This window comes from Dipodomys merriami, unplaced genomic scaffold, assembly GCF_024711535.1.
Source record: "Dipodomys merriami isolate MVZ:Mamm:240054 unplaced genomic scaffold, mDipMer1.0.p SCAF_6, whole genome shotgun sequence".
Classification (NCBI taxonomy): Eukaryota; Metazoa; Chordata; class Mammalia; order Rodentia; family Heteromyidae; genus Dipodomys; species Dipodomys merriami.
This window is the reverse complement of record NW_027206179.1, coordinates 812265-835711: the sequence shown is the minus strand read 5'-3', so window position 1 is coordinate 835711 and position 23447 is coordinate 812265. Positions and strand designations below refer to the sequence as shown.

At 55.0% G+C, this 23447-nt stretch overlaps 1 protein-coding gene across 4 annotated transcripts; it reads right to left on the bottom strand.

The window, feature by feature from the left end:
- Positions 1-194: 194 nt before the first annotated feature.
- Positions 195-22125, bottom strand: Elavl3 (ELAV like RNA binding protein 3). 4 transcript variants are annotated; one of them, XM_070002203.1, is made up of 8 exons: positions 21721-22125; positions 10521-10740; positions 10237-10340; positions 7260-7413; positions 6921-7146; positions 5581-5619; positions 3932-4230; positions 197-1852 (listed from the first exon to the last, which is right to left on the bottom strand). In XM_070002203.1, exons 1-8 carry the CDS (start codon positions 21727-21729, stop codon positions 1830-1832), a joined length of 1074 nt encoding a protein of 357 aa, XP_069858304.1. In that variant the 5' UTR covers positions 21730-22125; the 3' UTR covers positions 197-1829. The 4 variants fall into 4 exon arrangements, with proteins under 4 accessions (XP_069858305.1, XP_069858304.1, XP_069858303.1 ...); XM_070002204.1 differs by having other exon boundaries at positions 195-4230; positions 21721-22117; XM_070002202.1 differs by having other exon boundaries at positions 198-4209.
- Positions 22126-23447: the final 1322 nt, after the last annotated feature.

The window sequence follows — 23447 nt, the reverse complement described above, 5'->3', positions numbered from 1 at the left end:
GGCATCAGGCCACACAGTAGGCACAGCCACGCCCAGATGCTTCGGCCCTCCCTGGCGCACAGGCCACAACCTTAAGACCCTCGCGCGCCCGCGCACACCACGCCACAGCCTTAAGAGCCTCGCACGCCTGCGCACACCACGCCACAGCCTTAAGAGCCTCGCACGCTTGCGCACACCACGCCACAGCCTTAAGAGCCTCGCACGCTTGCGCACACACCCACCATGGCCTTAAGACCCTCCCGCGCCTGCGCACACCACAGGCCACAGCCTTAAGACCCTCGCGCGCCTGCGCACACCACACACCACAGCCTTAAGACCCTCCCGCGCCTGCGCACATCACACGCCACAGCCTTAAAGACCCTCGCGCGCCTGCGCACACCACGCCACAGCCTTAAGATTCTGAACTTTTATTTTCTGGCATGAAAAGTACAAATAATTTAAACAATTCCATGTAAAAGTCTTGTTACCGCGGCCAGGCCTGGTATCCCGGTAATAAATAGTCTAAACGCAGCAACGTGAAGTGTTCTTGGGTTTTCCTTTTTTAATGTGTATGTGTGGGGTTTTTTGTTTTTTTTTGTCTTTTTTTATCTTTTTTTTTGAACAGTTCTTTTATCACCTCCAACATGGGACTCTCAGGATTCTGAAACCTGTTCAAATAAATAGCAGGAGGAAGGGGGGGCTGGAGGGGCTGGGGAGCCCCCACCCGCTGGCCCAGCCCCTGACCCCCCCAGGCCCCCTCCCCACGGCTCTTGGCCTGGCCCCCCTGGGAAGAGGGGGCTGGCCTCCCGGGAAGTGGGGAACCTGGCTGGGCTGAGCTTTTTGTGTTGTAGAAAAAAGAAAAAAAACAAACAGTCCCACCCAGTCAGGCCTGGCAGGGACCTAGGCCTTGGCGGGACGGGGGAGGGGAGGGTGTGGGGGGGTGCCCCCTCTGCAGAGCCCCGGCCCCGCCCAGGGTGGGGGGACACACCCAGCCCTTATTGCTCGGATGCCTCCAGCATTTATGCGGAGGGTGGAGGGGGGGGAAGCCCCAGAAACAGCAGGGAAACGAGGGGTACACCCGCTGGAAAGGGTGGGGGGGTCCCTGCCCTGCTGGGAGGAGGAGGAGGAGGAGGAAGGAGAGGGAGGACTTAAAAACCACAAGAATAAATAGGTTTGTGTATCATCAACAAGCTAGGGTTTTCACCAGCTAAATAAGACTGAAAGAATTCTCAAGACAAGAGCAAAAATAATTCCATTAAGAACCCCCCAAGATTGGGGCAGGCCCCACAAAGCCCACGCCTCCTGGGTGCCCCTCAGCTACCATTACTGTTATTAATAATTATTATTACTTTAATAATTCCACTCCCTTTTTTAATAAATAAATTAGGCATAACCACATCTCAGCAAAACTGAAAAGAAACAAAGAGAACATTTGTCGTCCCTTTTACACTTGTAAACCGGATGAAAGAACAGAAATATACACAAATGTCTTTACAGGGGAACGGGTAATAAATAGTTAACATAGCAATAAGTTAAAAACTACAAGAAGCTAAATTCAGCAAAAAAGTACAAGAAAGTTAACTGGTGCCAGTTTATGTCCTTTTTTTGTTTTTGTTTTTTCCTTTTTTCTTTTTTTTTAATCTCTTCTGTGTGTGTGGTGGTGGTTTTTGTTTTTTCCTTTGCTTTTTGTTTTGTTTTTCCTCTTGTTTGTGGTTTCTCTTTTGTTGTTGTTTTCTGTTTTTTTGTCGCTTTTTTTTTTTAATTTTATTCTTTTTTTTTCTTTTTTGTTCCTTGCAGCAGAAGCTCCATAGACGTTAAAGAACAACACCGGGAGGGGTGGGGAGAGAGAGTCACACGTTCAATGAGGCCATGGCTGGACACCAAACAAGAGAACACCGGGAGAAAGGCAAGAAGAACCAGAGTTGGGGGAGCGGGGAGGGGGGGGGGCTTTGTAATTCTCAGTTCTAACTGGGCCCACCGTGCGGAGAGGGGAGGTGGGGTTCAAGGACGGCTCCCAGGGACTCATGGCCTTTGGCTTCTGTTAGATTTTTATTTATTTATTAAAAAAAAAAAAAAGAAAAGGTAGGAAAAGGGATGCAAAATCCAGACAGAAGCCAGGGCCAGGGCTCTGTGTCCACTACCACCACCCTCCCCCAATCTGGAAACAGGAAAACCCCAACAACCAAAAGGAGGGAGAGGGGGGAAGCATTTGGATGGACAGGAAAGGGTTGTGGGGTAAGGCCCCAAGCCCTTCCACCCTGGGCCTGGCTGGCAGGGTTGGGGTGCTGGATGTCTGCTTGGGGCGGGAGGGGGTGGGGGAGGGCACCGGCAGGGGACCTGGCCCTTAGTGGAGAAAGGCTCAGGGCTGGGCCTCCCAGAAACAGGAGGGACAGGAAGGGGGGGTCCTTTGGCCTCACTGTTGTGGGGGTAGGAGGTGGGCTACCTCCAGCCCCACCATGATGCCAAAGTAGAAGAGGTATTATGTGTCTGGGTGCACGGTTGCCAGGTATATATTATAGGTGGGCAGCAGGGAGACCCAGAGCCAGAAATCTGTGCAGAGAACCTGGGGCCCAGGGTGGGTTGGGACTAAGAGTGGTCACTTGAGGAAGGGGGTGGGGGGGCAGCTGAGGATGTGACTGGGTCAGGAGGGGTTGGCTCTGGGTTGGGGCCATCTTGCCCCATGGGATGTCGGGAAAAATGTGTGCACGTCCCTGGGTGTTTAGTGTGTGTATGTGTGTGTGTGTGTGTGTGGTGTGTGTGTGTCCAGATGAATCTATCTGTGAGTTTTTGCATCCTCGTGGGCTGATGGACACAGCTGTCCATCCTCATGTCCGTGGGGTCTTCCTACTTTGGGATCTAACCACCCTCATCCCCAAAACTTCCATCTCTTGCTTTTGTCTAGGATTAGCTCCAGCCATGATGGCGGCCTGGGTTTTGGCCAAAGAGATCCTGAAGTGTGTCCTGCAATGTGGTGTGTGTGTGTGTGTGTCTGGCCCCGTGGGGGTCTCAGCCCCTTCACCCCCCAACTCCCTGCACGCCCACCTGCCCTGGTTGATAATCATGACCTGCCAAAATAGTTTTATTTTTTTTTTAAGTCTTAATTTTTTTTGTCTTTTTTTGTCATTTTTTTTTTAAGTTCAAGTTCAAGAATCCCCAGTAAAAATTCTCCACAAGGTCTTTTTTTCCCCCTTTTTACAAAAATAGAGTTTTTCTTCCCCTCCCACCCCCCTTTTTTTTGTCATTTTGTTTCAGCTTCCAGCCCTAACTCTTTCCCACCCCACCCCCCACAGCCCTGTTCCTCACATTTTACTCAGGCAGGGGTTTGGGGAGGGGGGGTATGCGGGATGCCCACACCCCTCTTTCACGGTTTGCTTTATGTTTGGGGGGGGTGGTGGTCAAATGTTTAAACCTGTTCCCTCCCTCGTCTCTCCAGGCCCATCTAAGGTATTGGGGGAAGCCTGGGAAAATGGGGATCTGGGAAGGCACCCCTTGACCCCCCCCACCAATCCGTCCCATGTAGAATGGTTAAGGGAAGGGGGGGCCCTCAGTTTCTGCTTTCTTTTTAGCCAAAAAGAGAAACAAAACCTTCCCCTTCCTACCCCATGAGCCAGACGAGAGTGAACAGCCCAGCCTGAGATGGGTGGGGGAGCGAGAACAAGGTGGGGCGACTCCTTCCCCTCCCCAGGGAACCCCCCAGTTCCTTCCAGACCCTTTGGTCCCCGGGGGGCTCAGCTTTAGTGGGCTGTGGCTTCCACACAGATGTGGGTCTGCCTGGACTGGCCTCTCTCTTTCTCTCTCTCTCTCTCTCTCTCTCTCTCTTTCTCGCTCTCTCTCTCTCTCTCTCTCTCTCTCTCTCTCTCTCTGCTGCCCAGGGAGGGGAGGGCGGCGGCCGGGCAGGCTCAGGCCTTGTGCTGTTTGCTGGTCTTGAAGGACACCTGCAGGACACGCTCACCCAGACGGTAGCCGTTGAGACTGGCGATGGCCATGGCCGCTTCGTCGTAGTTGGTCATGGTGACAAAGCCGAAGCCCTTACACTTGTTAGTGGTGAAATCGCGGATGACCTTGACGTTGGTGACCGCCCCGAAGGGCCCGAACAGCTGCCACAGCACGCTCTCGTCGGCCTCGGGTGACAGGTTGTACACGAAGATGCACCAGCCGGCGCCTGCCGCGCCCCCCGACAGCCCCACGCCCGCCAGGCCGCTCATGCCGTCGATGGCGATCGGGGAAAACCTGGCGATGAGCGACAGGGGACTACTTTGGGGGTCACGCGGGCTCTGCCCTGACCCCCAGCATACCTCCGACCCCCCCTCCCCACTGACACCATCGGGTGGGGGGCTCCCTGCTGGGCCTGCTCTGTGTCACCTTGCATCTTAGGGATGGTGTCAACCCCTAACCCACATCTGGCTGTCAGCCCTCCCTCCCTCCCCACTCCCTCCCTCCCTCCCTCCTCTCCCTCTGCACCACTAGTGGACCTTGAACTCAGGGCCTTGGCACTGTCCCTTAGTATTTTCACCCAAAGCTGGCGCTCAACCACTTGGCCCACAGCTCCACTTGCAGCTTTTTGCTGGTTAGTTTGGAGAGAAGAGCCTCACAGATTTTCCTGGCCCAGGCTGGCTCTGGAACTGTGATCCGCAGATCTCAGCCTGCGGACTAGCTAAGGGAGTTTGTTGAGTGAATGAATGACCCCCTCCAGGATGAAAACACCCAACTGGTCCTCCTCATCCACCTCACTGGCTCTGTGGGTCTCGGGATTAAGAACCCTGACGGGGGGGGGGGGGGGGGGGGCGGCGGGGAGCATGGAGGGAGAGGGACGAACTCGGGGCCTTGGCTGCCAGAACTCCACTTCCGGGGAAAGCACTTGATGACACACCAAAGGACAAACGTGTCACAACAAACGAGCGGACCAGGTCTCTGCTTGGGTCTGCACGGTCCCTGACCCTTTCCCCTACACGCTGGCCTGAGACAGAGATGGTGAATAGCAGTGGCGCGTGGCCACCTTTTATTGAACTCACTCTGGGCTGAGTTTGCTTGGTTCCCAGCCCCAAGCCAGCCTCCCCCCCCCCCCAGGATCCCCGGGGAAACCTGTCACCACACCAGGGATACAGACCATGGAGGGGAAATGGAGGGACCACCAGGCCCACCCCAAAACTTGGGGTCATTCTACTTATCCAAAGATCACCAGTAAATGAAATAATAAATGAATGAATGAGTGAATGAATGAACGAGGGGGAGCGGCGGATCTCAGACTTCATGCTCTTTTCCTCCCTGCCTCCCAACCTTTCACCCCCTCTTCCTTTCCCTTGCTTCTTTTTTTGGAGGTTCTGGAGGTGGAACCCCAGGACCTCTGGGCCGGTTAGGCCAGGGCTGCTCCGCGGAGCCACGCCCCCGACCCTTGTGCGCGGCCTCATTGGCTGGGAAAAGGGAAGTGGGAGGAGCCACCGCTGACCACGCCCCACCAGGCCTTTCCCAGGCTTCAGAGTCCGCCGCCGCCCGGTGGAGTCTCTTAATGACCTCTCCGGTTGGTTCTGGGGTGCGGCGGGGGGGGGGGGATGGGAGAGGGACAGACGAGGGGAGGGGACAGCAGGGTGGGGGCACTGTTACCTCTTGACGCCGTAGGCCATGTTGAGCAAGTTGTCCAGCCTGCGGAGGGAGGAGCGGTGGTGAGGGGGCTGGGCGGCCCCGCCGGACACGGCCTGGCACGGCCCCGCCCCGGCCCGCCCCGCTGCCCCCCCCCGGGCCTCAGGGACCCCCTCCGTAAAATGGGGACAATGCCAGCTCTGTTCTCGTGGGACTGCTGCGCGGAATAAATGAGCCGTGTCTCCCGCGACTCGGTGAGGAGCCTGGGCATGTTTGGGGCGGTCACCGAAGGGGAAACCGAGGCAGAGAGGGGCGAGGCCTCCTGAAGGAGACCGTGCTTTCGTTGGACCTCCATCTGAGTCCTGTTGTCTGTTTTCTTTCCATGCCAGAAGTGGGGCCTGAGTTTAGGGCCTGGGTGCTGTCTCTTACGCTTGCTTTATTTTCACTCCAGGCTGGTGCTCCACCGCTGGAGCCACAGCTCACTTCTGGCCTTTTGCTAGTTCATCAGAAGTAAGTCCCATGAACTTTTCCTACCCAGGCTGGCTTTGAACCTCGATCCTCAGATCTCAGCCTCCTGAGTAGCTGGCCACTGGCACCTGGCTCCCTCCCTCTCTTCTCTCCTTTTCTTTCCTTCTTGTGGTTCTAGGGTTTGAACTCGGGGTCACAAACAGGTGCCGTACCACTTAAGCTGTACCCCTAGCCCTTTTTGCTTTAGTTGTTCAGGTAGGGTCTCTAGTGTCTGCCCCAGCTGGCCTCCCTTGATAATCCTCCTACCTCTTCCTCCCAAGTAGGTGGAATTAGAGGTAACCTCTACACCTGACTTATCTGTTGAGATGGGAGTCTCACTAACTCCCCGGGACCCCTCGGAGCCTGGAACCCACGGTCCTCTCCATCTGTGCCTCCCAAGGAGCTGGGATTATAGCCATGAGCCACTGTACCCAGCTTCTCAGATGTGTCCCAGCACACAGTGGGCGCTTTCTTTCTTTCTCTCTTTCTTTCTCTTTTTTTTTTTTTTTTTTGTTGTTGTTGTCAGTCATGGGGCTTGAACTCTGGGCCTGGGCACTGTCCCTCAGCTCTTCAACTCAAGGCAAGTGCTCTACCACCACTTGAGCCACAGCGCCACTTCTGATTTTCTGGTGGTTTATTGGAGGTAAGAGTTTCACAGCTTTTCCTGCCCGGGCTGGCTTTGAACCGTGATCCACACATCTCAGCCTCCTGAGTAGCTAGGATGACAGGCGTGAGCCACCGGTGCCTGGCTAGTGGGTGCTTTCTGCATGGGAGGGCTTAGCTTTGATTCTGCAGGCCTGGGGCACCTGGCCAGGGGACCTGGGGTGTCACCCACGCATGGCAGAGAGCTGGCTCACCGGAAGCGCTGCGTCTGATGGTGCAGAGGGCCTGCGTAGCGCCGGGCTGAGGATTGGTAGAGGTGAGTGAGCAGGGCCTGGCCCGTCTTCTGACTCGGGTTGTTGGCAAACTTGACCGTGATGGGCTCCACAGCGCCCAGCGGCTTCTGCCCGTTCAGTCCTTTGATGGCTTCTTCGGCCTCGATCCTCTTGTCAAAGCGGATGAATCCCACGCCCCGAGACACACCTGGTAGGGGTGGGTGTGGTGAGCAGCGTGTCCCCCTCTGCTATGACTGTCTCCCCCCCCTTGGCCACCATGCCAGGCCTTCCTCCCCCCGCTCCCCAAACCCCAACACTTACCTGTGACCTGGTCCATCAGGATACGAGAAGTAATGATGCGCCCGTATTGGGAGAAGAGCTGTTCCATTTCTTTCTGGGTCATGGTCTTTGGAAGCCCGCTGACGTACAGGTTAGCGTCTCGGATGGAGGCGGAACTCGGCCTGGCATAGGATACCTGCGGGGGCGGGGGGCGCAGCAGGTGAACGCCCCTGAGTTGTGGAAGAGACTGAATGGGACGTGAGCGAGGAGATACGGCTGTGGTCGTGCAGAAAAGGGGTTATCTGATGGGGGGCAAAGGAGTCATAACTCTGGGGTAATAGTCTCTAGATTTGGGGGGCTGGCTTGGGAGACCTAGGAATGCCCAGCTTGCTCTCCATGCTTTTTGTCTTCTACTTTTTTTTTTTTGGTGCTGGTAATTGGGGCTTGAACTCAGGGCCTGGGTGCTGTCCCTTAGCTTTTTCTCTCTAGGCTGGTGCTCTACCACTTGAACCACTGTTCCCCTCTGGCTGTTTAGTGATTAATTGGAGAATCTGAGAAAAAAAAAGTCTCATAGACTTTCCTGCCTGGGCTGGCTTCTTACCACGATCCTCAACTCTCAGCCACTTGAGAAACTAGGATTATAAGGGTGAGCCATCGGTGCCCAGCTCAACACTTTCTCTCCCTCTCTGTTTCTTGTGAATATGCAGATTTAAACTCAGGATCTTCTACTCTCACTTGGCTTGCTAGCTCATGCGTCTAGTCTTGCTCCGTGTGTGTGTGTGTGTGTGTGTGTGTGTGTGTGTGTGTGTGTGTGTGAGATGCACACACCTGGCCCCCCTCCCATGGCTCTGATCCAGCCTCCTCTGTTCTCCCCAAATCTGTCAGGCACAGGCGGCCTCAGGACCTTTGAACGTGCTCTTCTTTCTGCTTGAACTTTTCTTCATCTTCTCAGTTCTCCAGATCTCAGCTGAAAAGTCCTCCCTGTGCGCCTCCATCTCCGCTCTGCCCTCCATTTCCAACTCTATGACTTGTCCTTGCTTGTGAATGACACGTATTCTGCTACGATCATTTGGGAATGACATGTATTCTGGTACAATCATTGGGTTCCTGTCATTCATGAGGGCCCAATGGCCACAATTACTCGGTGGCTGCCTTAAAAAAATGGTGGCGGGGGGAGGGGGGTGGCTGGGAAGGGAGGTGAAGGGTAAACAAAGGAGGAGGCTGCAATGCTTGGTAAGAAATGTATGCACTATCCTGCCCATGTAATTGTAACCCCTCTGTACAGTATGTTCTCAAATAAAATAAAATAAAAATTTAAATTAAAAAAAATGGTGGCCGTGGACATTTATTGCACAAGAAACACTGGTGGGTATTGTGAAGTGGGGAGGGGGAGGGAAGAAAAGTCCATTTACTGAGCAGCCAGTGTTCTGTGGCCCATCCCACGATGCGGTTATCAGTGTCAGGACACGGGCTCCGAGGCCCGCCCCCAAGTGCTTAACGGGGTGCCCTGTTACTGGCATGTGGGGGGAATCATGGTTGCTGCCCATGTCTGTTTTCTATTCTTTCTCAATTGGCCTCTGGCTGGCTGGGGAGGGAGCTCGAGGGGGAGGGGGCTGGCTTTTGGTTCAGGGTGGTGAGTGCTGAGCAGAACTCCTGCCTTAGCAATACCTGCCAGGTGCCAGCGCCTCACACCTGTAATCCCAGCCAGCCCAAAAAGGTAAGTCCATGAGCCTTATTTTTTTTCCTGGTCCTGGGGCTTGAACCCAGGGCCTGGGCGCTGTCCCTGAGCTCTTCAGCTTGAGGCTAGCGCTCTACCACTTGAGCCATAGCACCACTGCCTGCTTTTTCTGCTTATGTGGTGCTGAGAAGCGAACCCAGGACCTCATGCATGCAAGTCAAGCACTCCATCACAGAGCCACCTTCCCAGCCCAGATCTCGGCCTCTTTAGGAGCTAGGATTATAGGTGCCCAGCATGAGTTACCAGTGTCTGGCTCCCTGTGAGAAACAGCAAAAACCCAGAAGTGGCGCTGTGGCTCAAGCGGTAGAGCGCTAGCCTCAAGCTGAAGAGCTGAGGGACAGCGCCCAGGCCCAGAGTTCAAGCCCAGCACTGGCGGAAAAAAAAGAAACCAAACCTACCACACACACTGACCTCACGTGGGCCCCGCCCCAAATCGGGCACAGGTAGACACCCCCACGCAGCATCACCCTGACAGACACCCCAACACCCTGTCACATGCAGACACGCCCACGGGGAGGGGTCCCCTCAGGTCACAGCCTGAGCTGGCAGAGGCGTGTCACAAATACTTCAGAGCTCACACATGGGGGGGACTCACCAGAACCCCCCCAGCCCAGGACAGCAGCCACTGGAGGCCACGGCTACCCGTGGGTGGGGAATCGGGAGGGGGGGCGCTTCTGGATCAGCATTGGAAGGGAAGAGATTTCTACACCTCTGCGCCCCTCCCCATGCCCAGCTGAGGACCAGATGGGACATTTCCCTGCCTGGCCTTTTCCCCCCAGGGTCCATGAGCAGATTTGTGGGGCGGAGCACAACGCCACCTCCCCCCTACACCTCCAAACCTAGAGAGGGGGTGTTTCCATGGTGATCCCTCCCCTCCCCAAGGAATCCGGGCTCCCAGGGTCCCCAGCTGCAGCTGTGGGGAGGGGCAGGGTGGGGGAGGGGCCACCCCTAATCCCGCCCTCCTAAGGCCCTAATTAGGCTCCAGATGGCAGATGGGTCCCTCACCCACCCCCCCATTTCCAGCACAAAAGCAAAGAGGGATAGCTCATGGGACACCCCCCCCATTCCCGCTCCACGCCCTCCCCCTCCCCAAGACACCATATCCCACCTCTGGGGCCTGACTCATTTTTTCTCAGTCTCCAGAAAACAAAAGGCTTCCATGATCTTCTCCTCCCAGCCCCGCTCTCCCCCCACACTGACGGGTGAGGAGACCGAGATGAGGGAAAGCCAAAGCCAGATGCAGGAGGGGGGGCGGGGGGCGGGGCATCTGGGGACACTCACCTTGATGGTCTTTGTCTGCAGTTTGAGGCCGTTCAGGGTGCTGATGGCTTTGTCTGCGTCGTTGGGGTCAGAATAATTCACAAAGCCATAGCCCAGGCTCTGCCCTGTGGTGTGGACAGGGGGGGAAATGACCCCACCGTCAAACCCCGGTGAACCCCACCAAGCCCCACCGTCCCCCAGCACCAAGTGCCAGCGGTCCCCGTGGCTCCTGTTCACCCCCTACCTCCTGTGAAGTCCCCCAAACCTCCTCCCTGCACCCCCCTCCCCCCCGAGGCCAGGCACACCTGTAATCTTGTCCCGCACCAATTTGCAAGACTCGATGTCCCCGATGCTGCCAAAGAGACTCTTGAATTCGTCCTGGGTCATGTTCTGCGGCAGGTAGTTGACGATGAGGTTGGTCTTGCTGTCATCAGTGGCTCCATTGGTACCGAGGAGTGGCCCGTTGGGCAGGGCTGGGCCGGCCGGCCCCCCCCCCACCTGAGACTCCATGGCCCCCAGTATCTGCTGGAAACAACAGGTGGCACCCGCTCACCGCCCAGTCCAAACACCGGGCACGGCACAGACAGCTTCGGTGACAGTGAGAGCCCGTGGCTCACGCCTGTAATCCCAGCTCCTCAGGAGGCTGAGACTTGAGAATCAAGGTTCCAAGCCAGCCCAGGCAGGAAAGTCTGTGAGATTCTTTTTTTTTTTTTTTTGCCAGTCCCAGGGCTTGAACTCAGGGCCTGAGCACTGTCCCTGAGTTTCCTTTTGCCCAAGGCTAGCACTCTACCACTTGAGCCACTGAGTCACTTCCGACTTGTTCTGTGAATATGGTGCTGAGGAATGGAACCCAGGGCTTCGTGCATGCTAGGCAAACACTCTACCACTGAGCCCCCTTCCCAGCCCTTTTCTTTTCTTTTTTTCTTTTTTTGGTCAGGTACTAGGGCTTGAACTCAGGACTATGCTCATTTTTTCTTTTTCTCTTTTGCTCAAGGCTAGCAGGTACTCTACCGCATGAGCCATGACTCCACTTTCAGCTTTTTGCCATTTCAGTGTAGATAAGAGTCTCATAGCCCAGCACCGGTGGCTCACGCCTGTCATCCTAGCTACTCAGGAGGCTGAGATCTGAGGATTGACATTCAAGGCCAGTCAGGCAGGAAGGTCCATGAGACTCTTTATCTCCAGAAGTGGTGCTGTGGCTTAAGCAGTAGAGCGCTTGCCTTGAGCTGAAAAGCTGAGGAACAGCGCCCAGGCCCAGAGTTCAAGCCCCATGACTGACAAGAGTCTCACAGACTTTTCTGCCTGGGCTGGGTTTGAACTGCGAATCTCAGATCTCAGCCTCATGAGTAACTGGGATCATAGATAAGCCACTGGTACCTGGCCTAAAAACTGTTCTTAATAATCTCTTTCATTCATTAGGAAGTCAAAAATCAACAAAGCAAGAAAAGGATGAACGGCCGGGCACTGGAGGCTCACACCTGTCATCCTAGCTACTCAGGAGGCTGAGATCTGAGGATCATGGTTCAAAGCCAGCCTGGGCAGGAAAAGTCCATGAGACTCTTAGCTCCAATAAACCACTCAAAACCGGAAGTGGCATTGTGGCACAAGTGGTAGAGTGCTTGCCTTGAGCTGAAGAGCTGAGGGCCAGCGTTCTTCTCATGTCATCTGAAGGTGAACAGTATATTACCTATAAATAGTGTGTGGACCAGGTGCCGGTGGCTCACACCTGAAATCCTAGTTCCTCAGGAGGCTGAGATCTGAGGATCACATTTCGAAGCCAGCCCGGGCAGGAAAGTCTGTGATACTCTGTCTCCAACGAACCACCAGAAAACCAGAAGTGGCGCTGTGGCTCAAGTGATAGAGAGCTAGTCTTGAGCAAAAGAAGATCAGGGACAGCGCCCAGGTCCAGACTTCAAGCCCCAGGACTGGCATGTGCATATGTGCATGCGTGTACACACACACACACACACACACACACACACTTAAGGGAGAAGTGGAGATGTGGCTCCATCTTTAAACACAAAAAGCTAAGGGACGGCACTCAGGCCCTGCAGTTCAAGTCCCAGTAATCAGCACAGAAAGGAAAACAAACAGAACACCATGTGTGGGCGGAGGCCTTGGCCGGGTGGAGAGTCCAAGGGAGGCAAATAAATAAATACAACAGCGGTCCGTGCGCTGCAGGCTTGGTCCCAGTGTGGCTGGAGGTGAGGGGGTGGATCCTTGAAGAGATGGGGCTTAGCAGGAGGTAATTAGGTCATTTGGGGCATTACCCTTGGAAGAGATTAATGCTCTTCTCCTGGGACCTCGGTTAGTTCTCTCAAGAGTGGGTTGTTTTTGGAGGAAAGGATGCTACAGATGGCATCCAGGGCTCCTTCCCGTTTGGCCTCTTACAAGCGGGTGCAGGCGGCTCACGCCGGCCCGGCAGGAAAGGCTGTGAGACTCTCTCCAATGAACCACCAGAAAACCGGAAGTGGATCGCTGGCTCCAAGTGATGGAGGGCTAGCTTGAGTGAGAGAGCTGAGGGACAGTGCCCAGGCCCTGAGTTCAAGCCCCACAACTGACAGATAAAAAAGGTGGGGAGTCTCGGTTTAGTGCCCTAACAAGATTGTTTTTTCCCTTGAGATTGATTTTGCTACCTTGAACTTCCAACTCTCCCGTCTTCAGGCTCCTCAGTAGCAGGGCTTGTATGCCTTGCTGTTTGCCTGGCTTTACATAGATTTTAAAAAGAAAAAAAGAGCATCGTGTTTTTTTATACCTATGGACATGGATTTAGGGTTAATATATGAATACCATAAGGTATGTTCACTGATATTTTTCAAAATTAAAACCAGGACTTTGTAGGATAAAACCAACACATGACAGTTTGTTTATATAGGTTGCTTGATTTTAAGGTTTATTTTTAATGTGTGTGTGTGTGCGCGCATGTGCATGCATGCGTGCGCTGCAGGGGATGAAAATCAGGGCTTTGCACGTGCTAGCCAAGTTCTCTACCACTGAACCACGCCCCATGCTTTTGTATTTTTTTGTATTTTTGTACTTTTTGTCAGTCCTGGGGTTTGAACTCAGGACCTGGGCACTGTCCATGAGCCTTTTTTTTTTTTTTGCTAGCATTGTACCACTTTGAGCCATCGCTCTACTTTTGATATTTTGGTGGTTAATTGGAAAGAAAGCATCTCACGGACTTGCCTGGACAGGGATGAACCATGATCCTCAGATCTCAGCCTCAGCAGTAGCTAGGATGACAGGTGTGAGCCAACAAAACTTAGAAAGTGTTTTTTGTTTGTGTGTGTGTGCATGTGTGTGTGTGTGTGTGTGTGTGTGTGTGTGTGTGTGTGTGTGTGTGTGAGTATGCTGGTCCTAGGACTTGAACTCAGGGCCTAAGCACTATTGCTTAGCTTTTTCATTTAAGGGTGGTACTCTATCACTTGAGCCAAGTTACTAGTTCTGGCTTTTTTTTTTTTTTCTGGCTAATTGGAGATACGAGTCTCTTGGATTTATCTGCCTGGGCTGGCTTCCAACTCAGCCTCCTGAGTAGCTAGGATTACAGGTGTGAGCCTGTCTTGTACAACCTGTGCAGTATTTTTTTTATGCTTCTTGCTATTGAATTCCCACAAAGAATACACAGTTAGACTGATGAGGAATCTGAGGCTCAGAGATGTTAAGAAACTTGGGAGATCACACAGCACTTTGGGGGTGGCACTGGACCTCCGAGGTATGCCTTTCTGCCGGGCAATGGTGGCTCACGCCTGTCATCCTAGCTACTCAGGAGGCTGAGATCTGAGGATCACGGTTCAAAGCCAGCCCTGGCAAGAAAATCCATGAGACTTATCTCCAATGAACCACCAGAAAACCAGAGGTGGTGCTGTGGCTCAAGGGGTAGAGCGCTCGCCTTGAACTGCAGGGCTGAGGGACAGTGTCCAGGCCCAGAGTTCAAGTCCCACAATGGAGAAAAAAAAAATAAAAAGGTACACCTTTCTACTTATTACATGACACATGTAAATGTAACCCCTCTGTATATCACTTCTATAATAACAATAAAGTAAATTATTTCTTTAAAAAAAGGTATGCCGGGCTGGGAAGGTGGCTCAGTGGTAGAGCACTTGCCTTGCATGCCTGAGGCCCTGGGTTCAATTCCTCAGCACCACATAAGCAAAAAAAAAAAAAAGCCGGAAGTGGCACTGTGGTTCAAGTGGTAGAGCGCTCGCCTTGAGCTGAAGAGCTGAGGGACAGCGATGTGACAGATAACTAAGTTGGCATTGGCTTTGACAACTCAACAAATAGGTTCTTTATATTCTTCGGTTGTTAGGACTGGGATTTGAACTCAGGACTTTTCATTTGCTAAAAGGCACTCTACCACTTGAGCCACGTCTCCAGCCCTCCTTGCTCTGTTAATTTTGAAATAGGCTCTCACGTTTCTAAGCCAGCCCGAACCACAATCCGATTTATGCTTCTTGTTAATGGCTAGAATGCAGGTGTATCCTCCCATGCCTCGTTATTGTTTAAGATGGGGTGGGAGTGGGGGCTCAGGCATCTTGTACTTGACCTGGCCTCAAACCCTGATTCTCTGAAGCACTATCATCTGGGTAGCTAGGATTAGACATATAGATAGATATAGATTATAGATATTATCTATCTATCTATCTATCTATCTATCTATCTATCTATCTATCTATCTATCTATCTATATAAAATGCTCGGCTTCTCCTTATGTCCTTGAGGCTTTGTTTTACGTTACAGCAAAGTAAAAATGCTCGGTAATGAATATCTGAAGGGTCCTGTAGAGAGATTGATTGGTAATGTCTGTCATGGACTCGAGAAGGTAAACAACAACATCCCTTTATCTTCTATGATGTCGCTGGCAAATAGGTTCGCCTTCTGAAAACCCTAGTGGAAAGAAGAAGAAGAAAAAAAAAGTGGGGGGGGGACAAGATAGAAAGAGTCGGGCACTGGGGCTCACGCCTGTCATCCTACCTACTCAGGAGGCTGAGATCTGAGGTTCATGGTTCAAAGCCAGCCCAGGCAGAAAAGTCTGTGAGACTCTTATCTCCAATAAACCACTAGAAAACCGGAAGTGGTGCTGTGGCTCAAGCAGTAGCACGCCCAGGCCAAGAGTTCAAGCCTCATGACTGACAAAAAAAAAAAAAAAGAAGAAAAAGAAAAGAAAAGAAAAAAAAAAAGAAAAAGAAAACTGAAAGTAATTGGCTAGATTCAGAAGCCACATTTCCTATCTGTGGGAAAGGTTTCTGTGCTCAATTAGCAATGTCTGTCAGGGATGTAGAAATGCCAACACCCAGCAGGTGAGCCTCATCCTAGCCTTTCTTTCTTTTCTTTTCCTTTCCTCTTTTCTTTTTTTTTTTTTTTTTTTGTCGGTCATGGGGCTTGAACTCCGGGCCTGGGCACTGTCCCTCAGCTCTTCAGCTCAAGGCGAGCGCTCTACCACTTGAGCTACAGCGCCACTTCCGGTTTTCTGGTGGTTTATTGGAGATAGGAGTCTCACGGTCTCTCCTGCCCGGGCTGGCTTTGAACCGCGATCCTCAGATCTCAGCCTCCTGAGTAGCTAGGATTACAGGCGTGAGCCACCAGCGCCCGGCTCTTTTCTTTTTTACTTTACTTTTTTTTTTCTTTTTGGTCCTGGGGCTTGAACTCTGGGCCAGGGCGCTGTCCCTGTGCTCTTAAGCTCAAGGCCAGTGCTCTACCACTTGAGCCACAGCGCCACTTCCAGTTTTCTTGTGGCTAGAGATAAGAGTCCCACAGACTTTCCTGCCCAGGCCAGCTTTGAACCGTGATCCTCAAATCTCAGCCTCCTGAGTAGCTAGGATGACAGGCGTGAGCCACTGATGCCTAGCTTTTCTTTTTCCTTTTTTTTTTTTTTTTTTTTTTTGCCGGTCCTGGGACTTGAACTCAGGGCCTGGGCACTGTCCCTGAGCTTCTTTCATTCAAGGCTAGCACTCTGCCACTTGAGTGATTCTTCTGGCCTTTTCTGTTTATATGATACTGAGGAATCTAGGCAAACACTCTACCACTAAGCTACATTCCCAGCCCTTATCCTAGCCTTATCTTACTCAAAAAGCCATACCATTATTGCCCAAATATTGGGCACTACTGTGCACCTGGCACTGTGAAAACATTCTACATGCGATCACGTTTTTCTTTTCTCATTCATAACCATACTGAAAAGATGTTCCTTCCCCATCCCACCTCTATGCCCAGTACACGAGGAAGCTGAGAACACAGCTGGTTTTAAACACTGCCCCAGACCCAGGCCATGCAGCATATAAATGGCTCACAGAAATGACAGATTTGTGTATGAGTTTTCCTGATCCAGAGTCTCTATTTCCAACACCTACTGCCAACCAACGCTGGCACCGGCTCTAACATTTGCCAGCTTTGTATTCTCAGATATGCCATTTTAATGCTTCTGGGCACCTTCTCTGGTTGATGGCAAATTCCAAAATTTGGGCACAGTAGCCTGCAAAAAGATCTAAAGCTACATGTGCCGACAGCTGGGAAACATTCTGGGATCTGTTAGTAATGTCTGCCATGGGCACAAGCGTGGGAAGGAGAGGCGGGTTTGTCCCACCCGTCACCATCGCCTCATCCTTTATTAGCCACCAGTGTGCCCCATTTGAGCAGGATCCAGTGCCAGGCACTGTGGGAGAAACACTTCAAGGTATCATTCTTCTTCATGATACAGACAGATCTTGAAAGGAGAAAACTCAATGCCAAACCTCAATCTTTTTGAATTTAGAGCTGTTTGGCTTCACTATGGTCCTACCATGAGGCTAGCTCTTTGACTCCTGGGCCCAAACAATCCTCCTCCTTCATTCAGCTTCCTGATAACAAGGAATATTGGCATGTGCCAACTGTGCCTAGCTCTAATCAAAGGGATAACTAGGCTAGGATGTGACTCAGTGGTAGCTTGGCCGCATCTGAAAGGTCCTGGGTTCCAGCCCCAGGACCATGCAAGATGGGGTAGGCAGAAAGACACAAAAGGTCAGCTTTGTACCTCCATCCTGTCTTGGGGAATCACTCAGGAGGGGTACTCTGAGGCTCCAGGATTGATTAGTAATGTCTACCACAGGTGCAGCAACACATGCTCTCCAGAACCACATCCCACCACCCAACATTCGTATCACACCAACAGCAGAAACACGTGCTGAGAGTCTGCTTGGACAGACATTTTAAAAACATTTTTATGTGGAAAACTTCCAGGTAATTCTCCCCAACGCTGAACATTCACAAGGCTTTTTTCCCCACGTTGAAAAGTTTAGAATTGAGTCTCAATTCTGAAGGACTTATGAAGGTTTGCACAAGGTCACATCTTTTTTTTGGGGGGGGGAGGGGGTCCAGTTGTGGGGCTTGAACTCTGGGCCTGGGCGCTGTCCCTCAGCTCTTCAGCTCAAGGCTAGCGCTCTACCACTTGAGCCACAGCACCACTTCCGGCTTTTTTCTTTTTGCTTATGTGGTGCTGAGGAATCGAACCCAGGGCCTCATGCATGCAAGGCAAGCGCTCTACCACTGAGCCACCTTCCCAGCCCCAAGGTCACATCTTTAGTACCACACATACCCCACCTCACACACACAAGAAAGCAAAACTGAGTACCTACTGTATACCACACCCTAGGTATCATTTTGTATGTGTGGTGCTGGGGATAAAACTCAACACATGCCAACAGGAGATCGACCTCTGAATTACATTTGCAGTCCCTGTTTATTGCTTTTACATGTTCTCTGCTCATTCAGGGCAATACACGTTTACTCCAAGCCAGGCACAGGGGCTCATGCCTATCATCCTAGCTACTCGGGAGGCTGAGATCTGAGGATCATAGTTCCAAGTCAGTGCAGGCAAGAAAGTCTATCCATGAGATGTTGATCTCCAGTGAACCAGAAAAAAGCCAGAAGTGGAGCTTTATAACCACACTACCACTTGAGTAATAGAATGCCAACCTTTAAAACGACATGTTTGCCACCATCTCCACGCCTGATCTGGCAGGTCATGTCTCGTCAAGTCATCTCTGTGTCTCTGTCCTTTCAACAACGGGACTGCACACGGCTGATCCATGAGTGGGGATGGATTCTGAACTCCCACTCAGACTCAGCAAGGTAGAGTTATGAGGCTGGGAATATGGTTTAGTGGTAGAATGCTTGCTTAGCATGCATGAACCCCCCGGGTTCGATTCCTCAGCACCACATAAACAGAAAAAGCCACAAGTGGTGCTATGGCTCAAGTGGTAGAGTGCTAGCCTTGAGCAAAAGAAGCTCAGGGACAGTGCTTAGGCCCTGAGTTCAAGCCTCAGGACTGGCAAAAAAAAAAAAAAAAGAGTTTTGAGGACAAGGACAATAGTACAAACTTGTTGGGGCTGGGAAGGTGGCTCAGTGGTAGAGTGCTTGCCTTGCATGCCTGAGGCCCTGGGTTCAATTCCTCAGCACCACATAAGCCAAAAGAAAAAAGCCGGAAGTAGCGCTGTGGCTCAAGTGGTAGAGCGCTAGCCTTGAGCTGAAGAGCTGAGGGACAGCGCCCAGGCCCAGAGTTCAGGCCCCACACCCGGACCCCAAAAAAAAAATAGTACAAACTTGTTATTCCCAGCTACTTGGGAAGCAGAAAGCTGGAGGAACACAGTTCAAGGGAAGGACAGGCAATGAGGCTCCATCTCAATCAACCAGCCAGGCATAGTGACTCACACCTGGGATCCCAGCTTATACAGGAAGAATGGGGAGGAGGATCATCATTTGAGACCAGCCTTTTAAGACTCTATTAGAAAATTAATCAAAACAACAACAAAAAAGAAATGGGGATATGTCCTTCTCAAAGATTAGATCACCCACCAAGCAAGGTGCAGGCACTGAGCTCAAGCCCCAGTGCTGCGAAAACAATAGCAAAAAAATCCTGGTGCTCATCCCTGTACGCTCTAGGTACTCAGGAGAGGCTGAGATCTGGAGGACCACAATTCAAAGCCAGCGGGGGGGGGGGGGGGGGGGGAATGGTAGTCAGTGACACTCTTTTCTCCCAGGAGCTAGCAAAAAGCTAGAAGTGGAGCTGTGGCTCAAGTGGTGGAGCACCAGCCTTGAAAAAGCTAAGGGACAATGCGAGGCTCTGGGTTAAAGCCCTAGTTCTGCCTGCTAGCATGTGCGTGCACAAGGGCATGGGCACACACACACACACACACACACACACACAGATAATGCAGTTGGCATATAGAGTTACTGACCTCCCCCCAACTTGGGTGCAGTTAGAGAGGAGAGGGCCGGATCCAGTAGAACCAACCTCCAGATCTCCCTCCCACTTCCGGTCTGAGCCAGCGCTTAAGTAGGGGCTGTATCATTGTCGCCTTTGCATCCTCCAGGGCTGAGCCGGCTTAGCCCATAATGGAGATCAGATTAGTGGCATCCACACCTGCTCAGGCCCAGCCTGCACTCACTCGGGGCCCGATGGGACTCTAAGCACGGGCAAGGAGGGATGAGAAGCCAGGGGAGCTGGGGGACCCACTCTCACGCTTCCCGCCTCCTCGCTAGGGCCCCAGGCCCTCCCTTCTTTTCATTTCTCTCTGCTTCTCTCTCATCCCAAGCCCTTCTGGTCCCCTCTCCCCCCTCCCTCCCCCACCTGACACATAGATTTTGCCAGAAACACACCTAACAGCCACTTTGCTCCCTGGACCCTCCTTGCCTCTGGCGCCCAGCTCTGCCCCCCCCCCCCCCCGGTCACGGTGACAGATGCCTGGATGCCAACGACAATGGAGCATTGAGGAGCTCCACCACATGGTGCTGCCGGACCGCCTCCTCCACTCCGTCCCGGCCTCCCGCCCCGCCGGTCCCCATGCTATCTCTGCTTGGTACCTCCTCCCCACCGCCCAGGCCCAGGCCCAGGCCCTCGGGTGACCTCTGACCACACCCTCCCCTCGGAGCATCAGTGATCCTTGTTTCCCAGTGTGTGAGGGGGAGGGGGAGGCCGGCGGAGGGGGTGGGGAGGCGGAGGGTCTCGAGGGCACCGCGCTCTGGGGTTCCCAGACCCGGGTGAAGGCTCCCCTATCCGGCGGGGTCCCGGGAAGGGAAGCAACCCGCCTCGGGTGCACCGAGCAGGTGGGCTAGGCCCGGGGCCGGGGGAGGGGGAGGGTCTCCTGCCTCAGAGTCAGGTGGGCGGGTCCCACCGCCGAGGAGGAGAAGCCCAGGCCCGGAGAGAGTCCCTGCAGTCCCGTCCACCACCATCCCCACCCGCCGTGCCCGCCGCCGGCACGGAAAAGCGGCCCGGGAAGAGCCCCAGGGTACAGAGACGCGCAGGCCGCGACCGAGCGACGGCAAGAGCGGGGAAGGGAGGCCCGGGCGCCCGGGACCAGACAAAGGACGCGCGGCGGCGCGGGGAGCGGAGTCGCGCGGCAGGGGCGGGGGTGGGGCCGGGGGCGGGGCGCGAGCCCGGCGGGCCCCGCCCCGGGCCCCGCCCTCCCGGGCCGCCCAGTGGAAACGCGAGGACTCGGGTGAGGCCGGGTCCCCTGGGGCCCCGGGGGCGTGGCCTAGATGGGTGTGTGGGGGCGTGGCCAGACTGGGCGTGGCCGCCCGGGCGGGGCCGCGCGCTCAGGAGCTGACCAGCTTCGTAGCTGCTGAAACCACCGAGGCGCGGGGCGAGCGGTGCGGGCGGGCGGGCGCGCTCAAGGTCACCCCGCGGCCCAGAGTCCTGGCAGGGTGGGGCGCTTAGATTCGGCCCAAGCAGCTGCTTCAGTCCCTTATCCCCCCCCACACACACACCCTTCCATCTCCCAGGAGGCGGGGGCCCAGGAGCCGGGAAGCGCTCTTCACCCCCCCCCCGCACCCGCCCCGCGGGCCCTTCCCTCCCCTCCCCCCCTCCCCGCAGCCCGAGGCGCCCGCGCGAGGCTACGGCCCGCGAAGAAGCACCGAGAAACAAAGGGACGCGGCAGCGGCGGCGGCGGCGGGCCCGCGGGGCCCTCGGGGCGCGCCCCCTCCTCGCCCCTCCCCGCTTGCCGCAAGGTCGACGGGGCTGGAGGACGAGACGCCCGCCTCCCGGGCGCGGTCGAGGCCTGGAGCGCCCGATCCGACGCCACCCGCCTCCCCCCTAGGCTCTTGGGGATGCCGTGCCGCCGCGGCCTGGCCCCGCGTCAGCCATCGGGGGAGGAGGGGGGGGTCCTGCGTCCGCCCCGGCGGCCCGCGGGGGTCTGGGCCTGGATGGAGCAAGCATCCTCCGCCGCCGCGGCCCCTCCCCCACCAGGCCTTCTGGAGACCGGGAAGGGGGGGGGCATCCCGCCTCCGGGGCGCCCCAGGATGCCCCCGAAATGACAACCTGGCTCTCCAAGGCCTCTCAGGCCGGCCTCTAAGCGCCCCCCTCCCGCAACACTCGGGGCGCCGCCCTGCCCCACTCGCAGGCCCGAGGCGCGGTCCTACCCCCCCCTCCACCACACACACCCGGGCCTACCACGGCCTGGTCCTACCCCCCCCTTCCCCGCCATCTCCGTGGAGCCTGAGTCCAACCCCTCCCCTCGGCGACAAGGGAATACCTACAGTGACCATTCTTGTGTGCCCGGCGGGCGCGGTCCGTGTTGAGGGCGGCTCCGGGGGGGTCGTGCACTCCAAGGGGGGCGCCCGATGCGCACGCCGGGGTCCCGCCCGGGCGGCTCCGGGTGCGGCCGCTGCAGAGGCGGCGATGAAAGCGGCGGCTCCCTCGAGGGCCAAGGATGGATGGACCCGAGCCCGAGGATGCACGCTCCGGTGACCGGGGCCCCCGGGGGTGGCCTGCGAGCGGCCGAGGATGGAAAGAGGGAGCCGGACGCGGGATCGAGGGCGCCCCCCCTGCGCGGCCCCGCGGGGCCCGGGGTGGGTGGGTGCGCTTCCCCACAGAGATCGCGGCGCCCGGGTGTTTCGCTGCCGCCCCTCGGTCAGGCCTGTGGGGGACCCCGGATTTCAGTCCTCTCCCCTCGCCCGCCCTCCCTCCCTCCCTCCGGCCTGCGCTGCGCGCTCCGAGCTCTGGGCCGCGCAGCCGCCGCCCCCAGCCCTTTATAGCAGCAGCTGCCGGCGCCGGCGTCGCTGATTGGCTGCCGCTGCCGAGCGCCGCCTCCTCGTGGCTCCCGACGGCGCGGCAGGTGGAAGCCGGCGCGCTCGGGCCTGGCCTCAGACATCAGACCTCCCCCCCAACGCACACACCCCAAAAGAAGGCCTGTCAATCCCCTCTCCTCAGGGCGCTGAGATGTGATGATCGAGGTTCGAAAACAGCCTGCGCAGGAAAGTGGGAGGCAAGGAGCGTGAGATTCTCCCATGAGCTACCTAAAAAGCCTGAAGTGGAGCTGTGGCTCAAGTGGTAGAAGGCGGGGTGTGGGGGGGAGCTCAAGGACAGAGCCCAGGCCCTGAGTTCCAGTCTCAACGACCAACCTCCCCGCGCCCCCCAGTACATTCTGGAAGCTCCAGTGGCCAAATTCTGGCCCTCCTGCACCAGAGTACCCTGCTTCTTGTCTTGGCACACTTGCTTGCTTGCTTTTGGGTCGGTCGTGGGGCTTGAACTCTGGGCCTGGGGGCTGTCGCTCAGCCTTCAATTCAAGGCAAGCGCTCTACCACTTGAGCCACAGCGCCACTTCCGGTTTTTCTGGTGGTTTATTGGAGATAGGAGTCTCACGGTCTTTCCTGCCCAGGCTGGCTTTGAACCGCGATCCTCAGATCTCAGCCTCCTGAGTAGCTAGGATGACAGGCATGAGCCACCAGCGCCCGGCTGGCACACTTTCTTGAGCAGTCTTTTTGTCTAAAGACAGAGTAGGGAGAGATTTCGTGGTACAGCACCTAGATCTAGGGGACAAACGGGGCGGCCGGACGCTGAAGACAGGAAGTGCTAGTGTCCCCAACTTAGGACCCTCCAGAGGTGCTGTCTGCGGAGAGGGCTGAGGAAGCAGGATGGCCACAGGTGGAGGTGAGCATCATTGTTAGTGTGGCGCACAGGGAATTGGAGGGAGGGACACCGTCCTCTCAACGCTGAGGACTCCGGAAGCTGAGATCTGCAGTTCTCGTTTGATTGAAGCCAGCCCGGGGCAAGAAAAGTCCGGGAGACTCGCATCCCCAGTTAACCACCGAAAATATGGAAGTGGCGCTGTGGCTCAAGTGGTAGAGCGTTGGCCTTGAGCAAAATGAGCTCAGGGACAAAACCCAGGAACAGAATTTAAGCACCTAGACCCACATGGAAAAAAAAAATGGAAGTGAGGGGCTGGGAAGGTGGCTCAGAGGTAGAGCACTTGCCTTGCATGCAC